This window comes from Lepisosteus platostomus, chromosome 8, assembly GCF_059453375.1.
Source record: "Lepisosteus platostomus isolate fLepPlt1 chromosome 8, fLepPlt1.hap1, whole genome shotgun sequence".
Taxonomy (NCBI): Eukaryota; Metazoa; Chordata; class Actinopteri; order Semionotiformes; family Lepisosteidae; genus Lepisosteus; species Lepisosteus platostomus.
In genome coordinates this window covers 57,348,431-57,369,480 of record NC_142618.1, presented here as the reverse complement: position 1 = coordinate 57,369,480, position 21,050 = coordinate 57,348,431, and the positions used below count along the sequence as shown (strand labels likewise).

The window sequence follows — 21,050 nt, the reverse complement described above, 5'->3', positions numbered from 1 at the left end:
TCCTTAAAATTATTTGTCCTCAAAATCATTATGTTCCTGCAGTGAGTACAGGGAACAGCAGTCTTGTGTTCTCATCTACAGGTATGTGGGGTATGGATGTACAGTACCAGAACAATGCCAAGTCAGTAAGGCACTGCAAAACTTTCAGGGGTGCAGAACAAGTGAAAGGAATAGATCATATTTATATTCTCTCTCTGAAAAAAATGCTTCTTGGACACATCACAGGATTTGTGACCACAAATCACAGGATAAGGCACCTACAGTATCCTTGTTAAATGTAAAGAGCATATATTTAAAAAATCATTATATTGACATGATGATTGGCAAATGATACATTTCACTGTACCTTCAACACAAAAAGAAAATTTCTCTATTAGAATATAAGACTTTATAAGTAAAAAGTATAGTTAATAAAATGGTTTTGTTTAACTTCTAGTACTTGATAAACATTATCCCTATTTCAAATTGATTTATACTTTCAAAATGATGTCACATTTGTATATAGTCTTCTGCTAGGAAAATCCATCTCTACAGATGCACAATGAAAATGCAGTAGTCTATGGTTCTGCATCAATAGCTCATTAGGCACAGACAAAATCTTATTTGCATTTTAAATAGTGAGCAGATAGGTTTGTTGATTGTTTGAGCAGTATTGGTCTTTGTGATAACAAAATGCTGATCCCAAGCCTTTTGAAAAGGCCAGGTCTTCAGTGTTTGGTATTTTAGTTCTGCTAAAATGGCCAAAATGAGTTAAGAATCTATGTAAACAGCCACTCCAAAACACAATATTTTATTTAATGCATTGAATCAAAGACTGAGAATTGCAAACAGCCAACATGTTCTAACTAGTTCAGGTGGGGAGCTGCGTCAGCATGCGTAGGTTGTAAAGGTTGAAAAGAGAAGAAAGAAAACACAACGTTTTGGCTGTTGAGCTTTCTTTCAGGTGGGAGGCTGATTCATTAATTATATTAATGATAAGAGAGGTCATACCAGTTACAAACGTTGTAATGCTTTTATTTCATAACAATGAGTAAAAACCCATTGTGATTCTTTGGTCTGTAATTTTGTCAATGTTTTATGCCGTTTTGTTGGACATCTATGTTTTAAATATTGGATTATATCCATTAGATCTGAACTCTGCATTTCTTGTGTGCATCAGTATTTTTGTAGAAATTTATTTTGTACCAAGAATTCTTCAAAATCTAGACAGGCTTGAGCACCGACAAGATATAAGGCTGAATCTGAGGGAAGATTTACTTATTATTAGTGCCCACCAGGCAGAGACTGTATCTCTTAAATTAGACAAACATTTCTTGCATTTGGGTATCAGTTTGAGACAGCAGACAGTCCTGTGGGGTTTTTATTGTACAGTATAGAAGTAATCATTTACCAAACTAAGTTGCCGTGATTCAACTCAAAGTCACTGTAAATAACTGATATGAAATAGTTTGTAGGTCGAGTATTACAAATCTGTGTTTGTTTGTTAGGCTGCAGTCCACTTTCTCACAATACCAGGGTGTGATGAAGACAAGCAGACCTCTTGAGGTGAGGTCTGTCATCATTTATGCACACACCGTGATTGATATACTGTACACACCTGGCTACACTCTTACACCACATACTCCCTCATGTGATGACAGTTTGGACCCTCACCCTTGTTATTTTATTATGATAAAATAGTATTCTATTATTTTACCATAAATAGTTATTTTGTTGTGTGTTATGTGATCACATTGTGTTGTCCTCTGTGTTATTTTTTGTCTGCAGTTTTGGAAGTTTAGAAGCTCTGACCCTGCCAAGCATAAAACAAAGTTTTCTTTTTCCAGATAGAGGGAGCTGAAGGGAGTGCTCAGAGTTTCATCTTCTGACCCCTGTGATCACGGCCTGCAGCCTGTATTTAGAATCCAGTATGTGTTGGTACCAAATGCACAGACTTTCACTTAGCTGTGTTTTTCTGTTAGCAGAGTATTTAGGTATTGAGCATACAGTAGTTGGTTTGGAAAATTTCCTTTAGCGTTATCGAGTCTCATGGCGTTTGTGATACTACCTGGAGCTATCGCAGGAGATTTCTCGCACAATGAAACAAAGACACCCTGTAATGAGCTTTCATTCCTGACTCCAGGAGGTGTTTTAAATCGTTTTCTGTATAATTTTTGCATTTATCTTAATACATCTTCCTCTATTTTATTACAACATCTTACATTTCCCTTCAGACTTTTTTGTTGACAGGAATATCTAACCTGGTATAAGTGGAATGCGCTCTTGAAAAGTGCATAAAAAAGCGAATCAGTGTAGAGCGGATCATCTTTCCCCTTAAGGATTAATGTACAAGAAGGGTGTTTGGTTTCTTTACTCAGAAATTTAATCTATGCACTCACATGAGAACTAGTGTTGCAGCTGATACACTGATATTTTCTGTTGTTACTTCAAGCAAAGTATTTAATGCAGCATTAAAGGCATTGCACCATAAATAACTGTAAGAACTTCTGATTATGCACTGTTCCTTCATATTTACAATATGTTGATTGCATATTTATAAGTGTGGTATAGTAATATACATAGCGCAATAGAATTAAAATCAAAGTAAAATGCAGTGTCCCCAACACGACATGAAGTAGCTCCATGTGTATGTCAACTACATCGAATTCTTTATGTCTTAAACATCTGAGCAACTAATTGTATCTGTGAAGTACTGAGCAACAGAAATCGAACCTTTACTGTACTTTACGTAGGTATATTACTATACCTCTATATTCTCTGAGCTGACAAATACATACTGTATATTATACAGTACACAGACAAATTATTAATACTTGTCTGCAGTACTTATAGACTGACTATATTAATGTTTTGAAACCTTTTTAAGAAACCACATTTTTAAATTGTTCTCTAAATGTACTGCTGCCTGGCTGAATAGCATCAAAATTGGAAAAATGAGCTCTTTTATCACTTAAGAATTAATCCTCCGCTTTTGCTCACTAAAAAATTAATCTCCAGTGTTACTCAATTGTCTCCCTCTGTTCAGTGCTGTCCAATTATGAGTAACAACCTGTGCATGACAATGAAAAATGACGCATGCTGTTTGGGTGCATTCAAGTTGTGAAGCCTGGAATATTCAAGGGAGAAAATGGGCAGGTAAGGATACCCTAATGCTCTCATATATACAAAAACTTTAAATGAAAACATTCAAGCACTGCTAAACAGCTGCCTCCAACCTTCAGGGCACTGGGTTTGATTTTGGCTTTAGCTGTCTTTTTGTGTGGTTATCTGCATTTTTCCCTTTCATTTCAAACTTCTAACTAAACGTGCGATTACCCTTTCTAAGAGCCTGAGCAGCTATGCTGTTTCCCCAGTACCAAACCACAACCCAGGATAATAAAATAAAAAGAAAACTTCAGACAGATATTGGTTACTTCTAGCCTTTACCTACACTTCTTCTGCAGCTTTTTGTCTGCAAACTGCTATGTGTCACGATCGTCATCCATCCTCTTAAGGGCGCTCTGGATCTTTCACATTTTAGTTGATTATGTGCATCTGCCTCCTATCCAGCTCCTCCTTATTTAAGCCAGACGGTCTCACTATTCTGGGCTCAGCATTGGAAGTTGGATGCCTGGAAGCTCGACCTACTAGCTGTTCCAGGAGAGACCTGACGTCACAGGCTTCGCCACAGCGTCCTGACCGTCTGGGTCCGGGGCTCGGAGTGCCTGGCCTCGTTAACCCGTTTTTAATTCCCCATCCCTGCACCGGATCCCGCTCCGGTTTTTGTCTTGGATGGATCACCCGAGTACCAGTGCACCGTCGTCATGAAATATTAATTTGTTTTGTTTAATTTTCACACTACACAATATTGAAACCTTCCCTTTCTTACAAACTGAACAACAGATGTTTGCTTGAGTCCATCTTGACTAGCATTTAGGGTCAGTTTTTCTTGTCTAAGCTGGAAATAAATTTCTGTAACATCTCATAAATGCAATATGGCAATTTCTTCTCTAGCTAGATTGTAAATATATCTCCTTCAGCACTGTAGAACATTCCGTTTATACAGACAACTGTCTTTAAAAGTTTATATTAAACAAGTGAAGGGTATATTTTCTGTAAGTGTGACTAACTCCATTTCAATTTCTCAGGCAGAGCTGTGTGATTCTGCTATTTTGCCTTTAGTTGGTGGCTGCAGTGAACTGGAAAATTAGGTTTCTTCAGAAATTTCCCCCAGAAATAAGCTGTGTGCCTTCAGTCCAAAAGAGGTGAAGACAGGACAACCACAGTATTACCAACTAGAAAAAAGGGGAATCTATATTCACCCCACACAGCAATCTTCTATCAAAGAAGACAATCCAACCAGTGTGCTCATGCTTATCAAGTCTTTATATCACATTGCTGAAGGACATTGGAATATACTCAAAAGGTCAGGTGTTCTAAACTACTTTAAAGCAACAAAATACAAAGCATAGGTCTTTCTGCATGTTAAGCAATGATACAACCCTTCTTTCTGCAAACCAACTGAAATTAACTCTTGGGGAGAATATTTTGGGTCTTAAGTGAAGACACACTGTAGCTACGAGCTGTATCAACTTTGTTCTGTTAAGTATGATTTTACAAGAGGGAGGGCAGCCCCCATGTCTATTTTTGTGGACCTTGAAGATTAACCATGGAGTGAGCTATGTTTTCGTTCCAGGGGAGAATGCATTTCAGTTTGATAAAGAACGCTTTCTTCTTTATCACATGCAATAGCAGCTTCGGTTCCACATCCATCATGGTGTGTTTAGTTTTCGGCAATCAGACTGAACATGTTTGTTGTTGCGTCTTGCTTTAGTTGTTAAGAAGTGTAATTTAAGGTACATTTTAACTTTATCATATTGACTGTTTACTGTGAGGCCAATAACTTGTTAAGCTGCAGAAATAATGAATGCTTTATCTACGATAATTGAGGAAGTACTCTGTTTTTTGGATTTTAAGGCAATATTTGAAAAGAGTGGACTACACAGTGAAAATTAATTCCTTATTTTCTAGTGGGACTATGAATTACATGCTACAAATATACAAATGACCATCGATTTCCTGTACAAAGTATAGCTCTGCATGCAGGGCATGCTTGACAGGCAGTCAGACAGGCAATGTGACCGGGCACAGCTCTTCAGGAAGAGAAGCCTGATGTTACTTATCCATATGGAGGAGGGAACAGGTGACTGGTCTCAAACTTTTTTGAGAAACTCCTTTAATCCATTAATTAAACTTTTGCAAACTCCATTAATCACTATCTGTGAAGTCAAAACTGTGATTTCACAGACTTGGAAGTTGGAACTGTTCTTGAAAAAGGATTAATATAATGGTTGCAATGAAAGATCTTTTAGTGTTTCTACTCTAAGACACACCAATGTCAGAAAAAAAGCAGCTTGGTCACTCATTTCATACGGATTTAGCAAAACAGTTAAATGTTTTCATTAAAACAAATGTGAGGAAGCTTTGTATTATGATATCATTTTTAAAAAGTATAATAATTCAGCAGTGATTGGTAAGTATTTTCATACATTCGGATACAGTCTTAACAGGTAGTTGATAATATGACTATAAATGAAGCTGTACTGTACTGTGAATTAAAGAAGGAATCCAAAGCTGAAACAAATATATATGTTATTTGCTCTTTTTAATGTCTATCACAGCATTCATTTCAGTTTACAGCAGCATACAGTATGTTGTTTCAAAACCCCACAGCATGAAATTAAAAATGACCAGAAGACACTATTGGAAAATCAGAGTTCATACATTTATGAACAAGAATAGAAGGTATAATTCTTTCTACAAAGGGTTGTACTTCTTTGTAACAGAGCTTGCTCCATATTGTTGAAGCTTGAAAAACTGCAGCTGGGCGAGATCTTGGAATTAATCAGTGTCTTCCAAACAAATGAGCTTCAGGTGCTGAGTGGTCTCCTCTTGCCTGTAACCTTTTTTATATTTTTATGAAAGTTAGTTTCCCTCAGTCCTCCCTCTTTCTGCTCTCCTCCCTTCTTCTTTGTTGCTCCAGACTATGCGACCCTCTGCCTTTCTCCCTTTCCTGTATTTCAATTCCATCAGGCTTCCTTGAAATTGAATGTACAGTACTGACTTCAGAACAAAGAAATGTATTTAATATTGCTTATTCAATTTTTTGGGCTGTTTTTCCTCACATTGCTGCTACCTTTATCAGTTTAACAAGTGGTACTGCATGATACCAAGCATTTCAGGAGAGAACATGGACAGAAAACAATTGGTCTGCAGATGAAACATGTAACAGCAAAGCCCATTTAATATGACTGAGTCTATTTCTTGAATTCTAATCAGTGATAAAGTTATTTTGCTTGTGTGTTATTAGTCTTAAGAATCAATCAATCTCAAGAATCAATGTGGGTATTTATCGGCTCCTTCTATGGCCACATACAGTAAACTGTGATTACCATTATTCCACCACACCAAATATTTTCATGTTTTATGATGATAGTTACTGTTTTGTTAAGTTGTTGTATGCACGTTTTAAGCAAAGTAAAAGTAAGCTGAGTTTTGCACTCACTCCTAATTGAAAGAGATGGCTTTATAATTCTTTTTTTTATCTAGAATGTACATGATTTTAGGATTTAAGGTCTATGAAACTTGGATTTCGGTAGCATTGAACTGGAATTGGACTGTCCTGTGGGCTTCATACTGGTTTGCTGCCTGTAGTTTGATTATGAGTATAACAAAAAGATCCTTAGACACTTTCAGGTTTAGGTTATGGGTTGAAAGGAACTAATTGGTACTTATAAATAATACCTGGTGTTAGCCTCCACTCAGATGTCAGTGTCTTTAGTGGTAGCAGAGAAACAAAGGTAATATTTGGAGTCTCCAGGAGGACACATATATTCTACAAATGTAAACAAAACGACTTTGTACGAACTGTATCAGAATATATTGTTTTGGAAATTATATAGCACTGCCATTCATACATTTTCTGTAAGCCTGTTTGTTTTTTCTGTTGAGGAGTCCAGAGCCTATGCTGGTACATTACATATGATGAACATCTCCCTGGTTGTAATGGCAGTGAATCACAGAGCCATAAAGCAAGAGACCATTTAGAACTGCTCTGTGTATCAATCATAACAAAGACAGAAATATACTTACTGTGGGAAATCACGCACAGCTAAGCATGAGCACTCTGTATTAAATTGTATTTAATAGTCCTTTGTGAGGATAAACTCAATGTCAAAATGTTAATTTTAAGCATAACAAGCACCATTACAATAATCAACAAAATGCACCTGAATCGTTCTCTTTTTACAGTGGTTGTATGAATCTTAAAGTCACATTTGAACTCTAATAGCTTTGAAATGGTAAACAAGCCTGTAAATGTAAGAAATGCCTAATGAATTTCATTTCTGCATCTGTTGGTAAGTATCCTTGGGCAATCATAGCTATTAGATCAGGCGTATATTCCTAATTAGTACCACACTGGGCTTCACATTGTAATGTAAATGATCCTTGGATTAAAAGAAGTAAATGTGGGTAGCTCTGTCACTCAACTAGAAACAAATAGTATATATGCAGGGAATATCATGTACTGTAATTGGCTTAAATGTTTCACTCTCAAGGCTAAACGATCAGGTGATACACATTAGACCACAGCTGTACAGCAGACTTCAACAAACAGGAAAAGCCATATTGATAGGTGTGAAGAGCTTATGTATCATGTATTGATTATAGTTTTATTGGCATTTCCTTTGCTGCTCCTACAGTGTTTGCTGTGCCTTTTTTTGCATAATTACTTAACTGTGTGTTTTCTATCTCTATCTACCTATCAGATTCATGCTCGCTGATACAGTGCAAATTAGGGATGCTGATGAGCCCATTACACATTACATTACACATCACAGGCCCAGTGGCCTAATGGATAAGGCATCAGCCTCCGGAGCTGGGGAGTGTGGGTTCGAGTCCCACCTGGGTCGATTAATTATGGCACTCTGCAAGAGGAGTGTTCTCAATCATTGACAAACAACCAGACACCAGCAGGGGGAGGTATGATTGCACCATTGGTTTACAGAACAGTCATGAACGTAGTCATTAAAATGCTTCCAAAACAAAATTCTATTTGCCAGCAGCCATATCACCCTGCAACTCACAACTGGCAGCCCAATGAAGCTAAGCAGGTGTGAGCCGGGTCAGTACCTGGAAGGGAGACCTCCTGGGAAAAACCAAGGTTGCTGCTGGTAGAGGTGTTAGTGGGGCCAGCAGGTGGTGCTCGCCCTGCAGTCCTGCAGTTTACACTACACTGTAAACAGGAGCTGTCCTTTGGATGAGACGTAAAACCAAGGTCCTGACTCTCTGTGGTCATTAAAAATCCCAGGGTGTTTCTTGAAAAGAGTAGGGGTGTAACCCCGGCATTCTGGCCAAATGTCCCTTTGGCCCTTACCAATCATGGCCTCCTAATAATCCCCATCTATGAATTAGCTTCATTAGTCTGCTTTCCTCCCCACTGAGAGCTGATGTGTGGTGCGTGTTCTGGCGCACTATGGCTGCTGTTGCATCATCCAGGTGGGGCTGCACATTGGTGGTGGTGAAGGGGAGTCCCCATTACCTGTGAAGCGCTTTGAGTGGAGTGTCCAGAAAAGCGCTATACTGTATAAGTGTAAGCAATTATTATTATTATTATTATTATAACAGATCCCTGTGGTACACCTCTGAAAAACTTTTAAAGCAGAAGAAAACTAATTATTAGATTAGTTTAGATTTCTGATTTAAGTACTCTGTACAGTATACTTAATATGCAACAATTTGCTTATGGGCAATGTATTCAATCGGAGAAATTTCCTCTGGCTGATGTTCGGAGCCAAACAACAGATTTTTGGATTCCCTTTCCTGATTTTTATAAATGTACAAAATAAAAAATGCCATGAACTGAGGAAAAGTCCTGTTTAAAGGTATTTACAGAATATACACTTCATGTTAACACTAAACACTGTTCTTGTTTTATTTACTTCATGCTCAAAAACAACTTAGTTATGGTTAAAAAGGAAACCCAGTAATGCACTAAAAGGCTTTTTTGTATTTTCAAGGCCACTAAGGATTACTGTACAAATATAATTCAATTTGAGGAGCTGAACATCCATCAGTGATTTATGTGGAATGGAGAGCTCAACTTTTGTTTATTTGCTGCTTTTAACAACGTGGAAAAAGTATGAGGGGAAGTACCACACAAAAATGCTACATTATTATCTCATCATTAAATTATATTTTAAGTCCGTTTATGTAACACCACTTTACTGTGTTAGCTTCTCCCCTTCTGGAAATCATTCTGATGTGATTGTGGTCATTTTTTTCCTATTAAACTTTGTTTTGAATTTTGGACAAAGATGTACGCTCAGATTCGAAAGATAATGTTCGGTTCTTTATTTTAATATTTGGAACTTAAATGTAGAGATCTCATTCTCTGCCATATGCAAAGGGAAAACCCCATTTGGCAAAGTAGGTAATTTTGCAGAAGTGCCAGTATCTGTAACTACTGACGCTGTGTTGTTTGTTTTAGCCACATGAGGTGTTAACTTCCACCACATGAGAAGATGGCGAATGACTCAGAAAGCAGTGTCTTAGCGGGTAGGCTGCAAATTGCTCTGAAAGCTTGGCATCAAATCTCACTTTGGCTGGGAACGTGCAGTTTTCTGACTGTTAAGTAACATCAGTTACAGAAAACTTTTAAGAGAAAAATGTACAGAAAGTGAAAGAAAAAACAAGTACAGGAACATAACCGATCCCTGTTTTGGTTCCACATTTCTCGCCACCAGAGGGCACCCCAACCTCTAGAGGCTACTCCAGCTGCGCAGACCAAGCAGACGTCTGTAGGCGATCTCTGGTTGCCCAGTGACCCTAGCTCTTCACACCTCCCCTCCTCAAACCCATTTTAACCCTGCTCCCTGGCCATGCCGTGTTCACTATTGTTTACTCTATGTTTAGTTGCAGATCCTGGGTTTCTTGAGTATTTCCCTTTTTTCAGTATTTTGTTCCTGGTTCTGTTTCCTTCTCTAGTTTGCTGGCTTCTTGTTTTTGTTTCTGGGATGTTTTTCCCTGGTTGCTATTCTGCGGCCCTGGTGTTTTTCTGTGAATTACTTGCCTGATTTAGGATTTTGGCCTGTTTCTAGATTTTATTATAGGATTGTGATTTATGCTTTGTTTTAAGCTCTTCTTGGTCCTGGACTTGTTTCTAGAGTTTTGGTGAGGATTGTGCTTTATTGTTCTCCCTTGAATTTGTTTGACTGTTGGAACCCACGTAGGGCTCGCTCCTGAATATCAGAGCTGTCAGACAGCCTTTACAATCGCAAAATAGAAAAATATAACTCAAACAAATGTTTCTAGTGCAGACCCACAAATGAACTAGGGGCTGATCAAAACTTTTTGCTCCAGAGCAGATTTAGCGCTAAAGCTTTAAGAAAAAAAGAAGACGGTAATCAAACTTAAAACAAAGCAGGTGCAGAATAACAAAATTCAACTATTGGTTACAGACGTTACAAGATGAATGTGGACAAGACTAATGTGAGAGTGGCCACTTAGAATGAAGAAGTAACATTCTAGGAATGTCTAAAATAGTTCAGACAAAAAAGTGGCAGAAGCGCTCTTGACCTTTTGGGACCATGTTACAGTAATCATTCAATAAAAATAATGCACTTGAAAGTGCAATTTACTTTAAGACACAAAAGTTAGACATTTTTGTACTCGAAAACCATGATGCCGCTACATAAGTGATACTTGTGGCTGAAATACAAACCACTTTCAAATCACTCAGGGTTTTACGGTTCATTTCAGCTAGCTTTCAGATTCTCTGCTCAGCAGGTGGAAACAGGATACTAAAAGGTTATCTCACTACGACTACATCTGTGTCCTCTCTTTCCCTTGATTCTTTTGCCTGCCTTTGATTCTTTGGCACAATCGTTAAAAAAGATCTGAGGACCTTCTCCCAGTGTTTCCTTGGGCTCTGACTCCATTCTTCCTTTACCTGTGTCCTACTCTGCTTCACCTCAACCAAGTATCCCTTTTTGGAAAGGTCTAATAAAATTAAAGGAAAATTGATTTTTTGGGCATGTTATCTTACAAGAAACTGGAGTATCCAAGAAAGAAGTCAGATTTTCTAATAGCTTTTTAAGTCATTTTTGCATTTCAAAATGGAGAAACATTTTTCTTTCAGTTGTATTTACCAAAACATTAAAATAACCCACCTACAAACATACTGTATTAGCAGAGTAACTAAGATTCTGCTTTATGTAATATAAAAAAGTAAAATGAGAATTACACATTTTTAGTATCCTACTTTAGAAATGTGATATTTTTATAACTCAGCTGACAGTCAGCATTTCTTTAAAGAAATAATAAATATAGCTACAAGCAGTTTATCTCTACTATCATGCAGCATTTGTGACACATGTAATTTCAAAGATAAGAAAATTAGTGTTCTGTTGAAAAAGCTGAAGTGTTACAATTTTCAAAACAACACATAAAAGTAAATCAGAATGACTCCATCTTGAATCCTTCTGGTAAGAAAGCAGTTTAGAGAAGGAACAATAGTTTCTGTTTGTTACATGAGCTACTGTACAGAATTCTGGACATACTGAAACCTATTTAGTTCCTCAGTAGACACCCCAGTATATTAGGTGATACTCTTAACTCTTAACGGAATAAATGCAGGCATCAATCACATCGGATACCTTTGAATTGTTAAAAGGAAGTGCTGTATTTGGAATTTGTTGTGTTGACAGTTTTAAAATAAATATTATGCTAACAGCTTCAACAGCTTCACATCTGATGCTTCCAGAAATCATGTTATTGGTATTGAGCATTAAGGAAGGCTGTACACCACAAGCAAAGCAATTGTTTGCCATCATTTGACATCATGGGAAAAGTTAGAATTGTTATATGGATATAAACCTTTACGTTTCTGTTGGAAAAAAAAAACAATCCGTAAGTAGATGAACTCCCCATCCCTTCTTAGTGTCCATCATCAAGTAGCTCAAGGCTGATAGGATCTTCTTATGTTTTTTTTTTCACTTTAATCCCTAAAATATAAAGGCAGAAATCTAAAAGACCTCTCATGGCATAGCAATAAAATAGGACACTGCTACCCACATACAATGTCTGGAAATGGTGGCATAATAATCTGTATATCCATTAGAATCCTTTGCTTGTAATCATAAATCATATAATTCCTTCTATGAAATTGATTCATTTTTATAGTGCCTCTGACAGAAATATAAAGTATTAATTCTGATTTCGAGCTAACATTTCATTTTCTGTATATGTGAATATCCCAGGAAACCTAGTTTCCCACCCCACCCCATTTTAAAACATAGAGTGATTTTAAAAGCTTTTGTATCATGGAAGAAAACCTACCTAGTTATTTGAACTAGATTTTAAAGAAGAATAAAAAAATAAAGAAGAAAACCTTTGAAGAAACAAAAGTCAATTAATATTGGTCACTTTGTAATAACCAGATCTATCAACTTATAAAACTTCACTAAATGATGTGCACGTACGCTTATTTCATTACTAAAATAATACTACAATTCATTCAGGTCGCTGTTGTCAGCTTTCACCCGTCCTCTTGTAGACTGGGGCAAGTCTGACTGCCATACTTGTCTCTTACATTGCTGCGGCAGCGTTTATGTGCCAGCAGCCATATCACCCTGCAACTCACAACTGGCAGCCCACTGAAGCTAAGCAGGTGTGAGCCTGGTCAGTGCTGTACCTGGATGGGAGACCTCCTGGGAAAAACTAAGGTTGCTGCTGGAAGAGGTGTTAGTGGGGCCAGCAGGGGGCGCTCACCCTGTGGTCCATGTGGGTCCTAATGCCCCAGTATAGTGACGGGGACACTATACTGTAAACAGGCGCCGTCCTTCGGATGAGACGTAAAACCGAGGTCCTGACTCTCTGTGGTCATTAAAAATCCCACGGCGCTTCTCGAAAAGAGTAGGAGTGTAACCCCGGTGTCCTGGCCAAATTTCCAATTGGCCCTTACCAATCATGGCCTCCTAATAATCCCCCTCTATGAATTGGCTACATTACTCTGCTCTCCTCCCCACTGATAGCTGGTGTGTGTTGAGCGTTCTGGCGCACTATGGCTGCCGTCGCATCATCCAGGTGGATGCTGCACATTGGTGGTGGTGGAGGGGAGTCCCCATGACCTGTAAAGCGCTTTGAGTGGAGTGTCCAGAAAAGCGCTATATAAGTGTAAGCAATTATTATTATTATTAATCCTCAGTGTTCCAGTTCTAGGAAGTGGAATGGAAATCAAACGATCAGTGACTAAATATTAGCAGCTTGCCTCATGTCTGACAGCCATGTTGATAAAACCGTCGTTATCATTTGACTGGCACTGCATCAGCCAACATCAAGGCTGAGAACAGACTCTCATATAAAACAGTTGCTCTGAGTGTAAGACATATAACTTCTGCTCTGCAACTGAGCCTGTCTTTTAGGTTTGCACGGCTTCCCGGAGATAATATCCATTTACAGAGACAAAAGGCAAAGGGTCTGGACTATTTTTACACTGAATACTGCTTAAGCATTCATTAGTAAAATGCAGTACCTCTGCTCTATATCTCTACACTTTATAAATGATTAAATATAATTCAAAAAGGGTAAATAAAGGCGGTTTTATCTTTTTCTTTACTTTCTAACCATGTATTTAAAAAACTGTTCAAGCATTAGCATGTAGCCACAATGTGCATTTAGAATGAGATACAGGTGGAATAGTACCCATTGCTGAGAGTTGGAAGCAGTTTAAAGTACTAATACTGTACATTTCAAGATGGCGACAGTGTTACATGCAAACACAATACTGAGATAATAAACAGTTTCACTCACAAACAGTTCACTCTCACTTGGTTTTTGTTTGGTATTTAGTGTTCTTGATGTATGATCATTTAACTGTCAAGACAAGACATAAAATTCTTGGACAGCATTTCAAAGGTCTCTCATGGCATAAAAGATTTAAAAACTGAAATATATATGAAAGAAAATTCAAAAATACTTATGGCATACACAAAATGTACTGTAGTTTGAGGGTAATGTCACAATTTGTACAACAATATTTGAAATACAGACACTATTAACCAATGATAATCTGCACTGTGGTGCTACAGTATATACTGTAAAACCCAAAGCCAGAATAGTATAGTGTATAATTAGATCCAAATAAGTTTGATTATTGACAAGACCATAGACACAAAATAAAGGTAAAGGGTCAGATTTGTGTTACACAACTTAGGACTTTTCACTGAATAAAAATGATACAGAAATAGCATTAAATATAGTACAGCACATGATGCTGATACAAAAAAATGTTACTCCTCTATCAGTCTTCCACAGTTTAGAAAACCCTTCACTTGAAAAAAAAACAGCTATGAGTTAAAACAGCACGACAGTACATGTAAGGAGTGAGGAGACGTGTCCGTGTGTTGGCCGCAAGGGAACAAGTAAAGGTTAATTTCACGTTGAAAAATTGAAAGGAGAAGCACAGCACTTTGGCTGTTGAGCCTTCTTCAGGTGTGAGCAGATGCCTCAACAGCCGAAACACTGTGTTTCTCCTCTCTGTTTTTCACCATGGAATTAACCTTTACTTGTTCCTTCACAGTGCAGCAGATCATCTCCATATTCAAGTCACGGTGACTCATCGGGCCGGAGTTCATCCCGGTTTCCATGGTGTTAAACAAACCGCGGGCACATGACTCCCACCCCACGGCTTGGTCATCAGTCCATCACAGAGCCCAGACTCTAAATGAATCCAGAGACTTCCCTATGCAACGCTTTCCCCATGAGCACTGTGGTACAGTGTTGAGTTTTCAAACCAAAACCAGCGCTCACTGCTGCATCCGAGTCACCTGTATGATTAACAGACATGGGGCTTCGGTATTTACAGTAGCTTTTCACGACACTTTACAGCCCTGCTAAAATTTAGCAGGGCTGTATGAATCACAGCAGGGGTCTTGACTAATATTGACCAGCCGATAACCATCACGGATATTTTCTTTATGCTTCCATTCCAAAACACAAGAGTGGAGTGCAGAGATCCTTAAAAAAAGGAAGTGAATGTAATCTATATAATGATGGACTCCAGCAATACCCTTCTGAAAGAGTGTTTGCAGGTTCATCATCAACAGAAAAGGTTAAGCTCACACTTCAAAGTCCTCAGAGCCTTTTCATCTGCTTCAGAAAAGACAACAATGACATTTCAACCTTTCAGTTGTTGTAATGCTTAAAAACTAAATTGTTCCCCATTCTTTCCTTTTGGCAGACTCAGATTGCATACAGCCAGGCCGTTAATAGCCCTGGGATTTACTGTTTTATTGCAGCATGAAGGATGAGATGAAGTAAAGGCTACAGATGTACATGTATGTTGCTAACACCTTAAATATTGTTGCTAGTTTCAGGTGCCTCACAGAATTTAAAAGTTGTGAATATCGACTTTGGATGGTTGACAAAAAACGGCAAATACGTGTCAGTTGGAATGATTCAGAGTTCTGAAGCAAGGTGACAGTTTTTATCACTGGCCATGGTCAAATATCTCCAATTCTGAAGCTTCCACCTACTGTATTTCTGTCAGAACATTCATCTAGAACTGCTAATAATACTACTGCCACTAATACTACTGCTGTTAAAAAATAGTCTTTTGGACAAGAAACGCTTTATTTTTTGTCATTGCTGGTCGTGTCTAAACTGGATAAATGATAGAGAAGACTTAGGAAAGGAAGCATGCTGCATGTTTCAATAAGAGAAGCAGTTGTTCAGATAGTAGCCTTTTATGCTTCTAGCATACTGACCGAGTGTTTCAGATTTCACTGAACAGAGCCATGTGGCATCAGTATAATTGCTCTCACAACCCCGGGAAGTGGAAAACAATGAGTATGAACATGATCCTTATGATTAGTGAATAAGGGAGGGGGCTTAATTTCAGAAATATCAATTGTCTGCTGGAGTCAGGGTGCTGGAGTTCAGTGTGAGTGGTTAAATCCAGCTCCATCTGCAGTGGTATTCAAGTCTGAAGCATGCAACACTAAATAATCGATCGTCTTCTAAATGTATCCATAAGACCCTTAGGCTGCACACCACTCAACACTTTTTTCACACTCTAGTTTTTTTTCCAGATTAGATGGAAATATTCTTGTGCTTTCTTGTTTACTTTCTGTTGAAGTTAAGCTGTTCCTCAAAATACTGCTCTGGGAAGTTCATAAGAAATAGCCATTGTTTCCGAAGGAGAAACTCCCAGAGGAAAAGGATTAAAACGATAAAGAAGCATTTATGCCACCAGTCAGAATGCACTCCAGAAAACACAAAAGGCACAAAAGGCTGAAAACCAAGCACAACCCCTAAGACGTGTGACCACTGTGGCACTGCAGAACTGCAGAGGTACATATCTATTTACCTATTTAATCTATTTTCAGTATAATTATAACAAACAAAGTAAGTTTATTAAAACACAGTAAATTAAACAAAACACAGTGAAGACTGGAAAATAATGCTTGTTTTCCATTCTCTTTGAGATTGCTTGCTCTTTAAGATAAAATACACACAGCAATCCATACATTACGAATGTCAGGCAGGCCCAAACAAAATAAATTTTAATAATTTGAATGGACATCCTTGAAAAATTCCTTAGAAACATTCAGACAACTGTAGCGTGCAGGCTACATCTATTATCTAAAGTAGTCAGAATATTGAATAAAATTGTATCATTACTCAAAGTGGCAGAAGTGGTGCAACATACTTAATTAAAGTCATTAGAAATTAATTGGTTTTTTTCATGTGCAGAACATTGCATAGGCTTTTAAATATTCTTTTCCATCAGAAAAAAATATTGTCAGGCTGTGTCTGCACTGGAAACACAATGTTTTCAAGGACTGTTCATTGCAATATCCTGTTTGCTAGAGTTTCTAGAACTAAACTTAAAAAACTGTAATGTGTTTGAAATCGGTGGGGCAAAACCTTAGCTAGGTCAGTCCAAGCAATCACATCAGCTTTGTTCTGAAGTGTACAAAAAAATGCATTGGAAAAGAATCTTAATCCTAGAGGGCTGTAGAGCCTTTGTTAATTTCAAATTAGTTCTTAATAACTTATAGCATAATTAGCCTCATTAGGCAAATCTGACAACTTCTTTCTTCATCTTCAGGTGATGGTCTTTGAAAGACAGGTAGAACATCATACCCCCAGGTCCAGGATTGAACAGCCCAGGTCTAAAACTCCCAATCCAAGCTGCGTTTATCACATGGCTCCAATTATGTTGTAACAGCCTCTGAAAGCTCTACACAAAAAAGCAAACGGGCTCCATTTTTATTTGAACAGCCTTAAATATTACCAAGGAGGGAGGAAACTTAGCATGCATAGCATCTTGTAAATGTTAAAAGTACAACAACGTAAACGAAAGTTCAGGATGGATGACAACAACCAAGTTCAATCAGCCTGTGCTGTCCTGAACTGTGATCAGTCCTGAAGTCACTTCCTTACATTAAAAATGAGAAATACTTCAAGTAATCCCCTTCTCACCCTTGCATACTGGATATCTTGTATGCCAGCCTCCTTGTCCTGTGGCCAGGAGTTCAACCCTCAGCCAAGGAGGAAAAAGCAAAAAAACAAATACTATGACTAAAACAATAATTAGACATTCTCAATATACTTCATTCTTGGGTTCTACTCCTTCTGAAATAATTCTCAAATGCATGATACAAAGATTCTAGCATCTCAGATGTGATATAATGGTTTGTATCTTGTGTATCTTGAATAAACCAAGACGTTTACCACAAATGAGGTCAGTTTGATCTCAGATTTTAGAACAAACATTAAGAATGAGGCATAACAATTGGTATAATACCTATAGGCAATTTGCAAATAAGTAAAAGAGAATTGTAGTGTCATTTAAGTTCAATTTGGTATAGTAAGGATACAGCATTATGCTTACATTCCATATTGGGTTTTCCACAAGAAATTAATTATTTTTAATAAATATGTTCTAAAGTTAAAAAAGTGAGAGGTGAGATTATCAAATGCAAATTACTGTAAATTACATCTTCCAGGCTAGTTGCCAAGAAATCCTTATTGATAACTACAGTGTTGTAGTATTTTAAATTTTTCACATAATTAAGAAAGGATGGATAATTAAAGGAGTTGATTTATGAAGTTAATGGATATTTTAAAAATTAAACGTGATGAAAGCACACAGTGATTTTAGTAAAATACAAGCGTTTAATAAGCAAATCTTAATGTAGTGATATGATCAATTTTTAGTACTGTATGTAACATGAAATTTCACACATTTTTGTATGAAAAAGGAAATGTCACAAATTTCTCTCAAGTTCACGTGGGTATGCGCCCTCGCCGCTGCCGCCTCAGGTTGGCACCCCCACCGAACATGACTCGAACCCGGGCCTCCGGTGTCACTCATCAGGGACCCAGCCAGTTGAGCTAAAGGGAAATATCCCACACTGACACCAATGAAGCGCTCTCGGGTTCACGTGGGTATGATCCCTCTCCACTGCCACCTCAGGTCGGCCCCCCACCGCTGGAGATCTCTCTTTTGCTCAAGAGGCTAGGTCCATGTTGAGTGAAGCCGGAGGCCCGGGTTCGAGTCCCCAGTGGTGGGGGGCCGACCTGAGGCGGCAGTGGTGAGGGCGCATACCCACGTGAACCCGAGAGCGCTACTATATTATCAAGGAAGGCCAAAGTCTCCTGCGATTGTCGATACCGATGTTCCATTTTCATACTGCACTATTATGTTCACTTCCATTACTATATCTGTTGTCTTCCGCTATCGTTTTTTCCAATTGGAACCACCAGAACACTCACTTTTTTGCTTGCTACATATTTGCTTGCTAACCACCCAAACAATAACGTGTGTCAGCATGGTGTCGCGCAGGCTGATGATGTCATCAATATTAGACAATATGACCAAACGCCGGGACACGAAAATAATATACAGTACTGTATAATAATACGATTAAGGGGACAGCTGTCGTAAGTGTGACTGGTTGTAAATCGAGGACTACCTGTATACACCAACCTGTGTAATTGAATATTGAATTATTCTTGAGTTCTTGTTTTCATCCAAATTTCCCTGCTACATTCTATGTCAGTAGGTGAATAAAAGTGTTTACTGTATATAAGGTATATAAGATGCATGTAAATCTGCTGCCAAGCGAAGTCGAGCTCAGCCCTTTCAAATACAGTAGTGTTTGTGTAATTGTGGCGTTTGTACTGTAGATATCATTAAAATTGTCATACAGAAGATCAGTAGGCCTTGGGAATAGAGGACATTCACAGATCTTTCAGTGTCTGTGAAAAGTGAGAACTGATTAAATGAAAGTGACTGAACTGGCAGAACTACACGGAAAATGGTGAGTGTTTTGTCTACACCCTGATGCAGATCCCTGATTTAATTAGTGTCCTACAATCCGCAAAAACACTTTCAAAACACACAACAAACATCAAAGAGAAATTCATCTCACTGAATTGAAATTTCTGTGCAATTCTTATTTTCAAAGACACTTCACTTGGGAGTAGATTTAATCTTGTGTGTTGCAAGATGAACGCAGTAAAAATAATATAACAAGAAATAAAAAACTGAAGAAATGTTTACTTTCCAGTTCCTTGGATATTGATCACATCATCATTATAATTATTTTCTTTAACTTCTGCAAACTTTGGAGAACTCCTTCATTAAGTTTTAAATGTGATTGTCACATTGACAACTTTTCAGACCATTTCCTTTAACTGATGCTTGTCATAAATCAATAATATTTACTGACTTAATTCCCATATTCAATATCTATCACCAGCTGTGAGACCCTTTTTTCTACAAAAAATACCTTTTAATATTTTTATTTAAAATAACAAACAGTATACAAAATATAATATCCCTCTTTCATATAAGCAGGGTAAATAAAAAAACTATCTGTGAAAATCAATGCAGTGGTAAAAAGGTTTTGTTTTTATTGGAGAAATGTAAAGTGCTTAATGCTTTGACATGCATAATCTCTTTAAATGCATCTAGGGGAGCATCGTATGGCACTTTGTTAACATGCTGGTGCATACACCAGTAAAAGTGTCTCGAATAATGTTCCCGTTGTACAGTTTATAAGAGATGTGGTTATACTGTACTGTACATTTAAACTATCGGTCTGAAGGTTTCTGCAATCCTCTTGAAAACTGACATTATCAATTCATATCACACATCTTTATTCCTTAAACTAACTCCTGGGAGGGTACTGGATCGTAAATTCATTAGGAATGCACACATTTAAAGCCATGTACAAAGGAAAAACAAATATCAAAGCTGCAGAAGAACATCAGGCCCCAGATGCCAGATAGAACTATTTGTCAAAAGAACAACATGTACAACATTTTAATATAAATGATTTATCGTCTCATGTTTTGAACAGTATGACATCAATCAAAAAAGAGCTGCATACCCATGAACGTGTTGTATGAAGACATCAGTATCCAAATTGCCAGCTAACCGCGTATGTTTCTTAAGAGCAACAAAAGGTTTGGAAGATTTCAAAAGGTTTACATTCTGTGCCACAGTTGCAGGGCCTACTCACTAGGTAGCGAAGGATTTCCTTTCTTCTCTGACTCTCATGCTATACCTTTTTATTTTCTTTCTGATTTAAGCCAATTCACTTCCCAACCTGATAGCTGTCTTCTCCATGGCATCTGGACTGTCCACTGCAGGAAGCTCATCTGCAAGGATTTCCTCTGGGTTTCGGGGATCAATGAGGATTCCCCTCTTTTCTTTGTCCCTGATCCCAATTCCAGCTGTGATGGCATTCCACAGAGCATTCTGAGATTTGGAGCCTTAAGTAGAAGACAAAAAAGGGAAAATTCTGAATACAGACAGGATAAATATTCTTTGATTATTTTTTTTAAATGATGCAGATATAGACAAACGCTTTTGAAATCTGTACTGCAGGGTCTTTTTCCTACTAATGGTCCATTCTTCCCAGGTCTTGCCCTTGCCGGACATATTCAGTATATACATAGTAGCGTTGTTCTGGTCAGGGGTTTGCAGCCTGATT

General features: G+C 37.8%; 1 protein-coding gene and 1 non-coding gene across 4 annotated transcripts in view; one reads left to right on the top strand and one right to left on the bottom strand.

Moving 5' to 3' along the window:
* LOC148657560 (dual specificity calcium/calmodulin-dependent 3',5'-cyclic nucleotide phosphodiesterase 1C-like) overlaps positions 1–21,050 on the bottom strand; it is a 201,183-nt gene that overhangs the window by 134,528 nt on the left and 45,605 nt on the right. For all 3 annotated transcript variants that reach the window (XM_088644009.1, XM_088644010.1, XM_088644011.1), the window contains exon 3: positions 20,664–20,829. In XM_088644009.1, coding sequence (XP_088500135.1) covers positions 20,664–20,829 — 166 coding nt within the window. The remainder of the gene's footprint in view (positions 1–20,663; positions 20,830–21,050) is intronic.
* On the top strand, positions 7,880–7,952 carry trnar-ccg (transfer RNA arginine (anticodon CCG)). The gene has a single exon. It is a non-coding gene; the product is annotated as a tRNA-Arg (tRNA).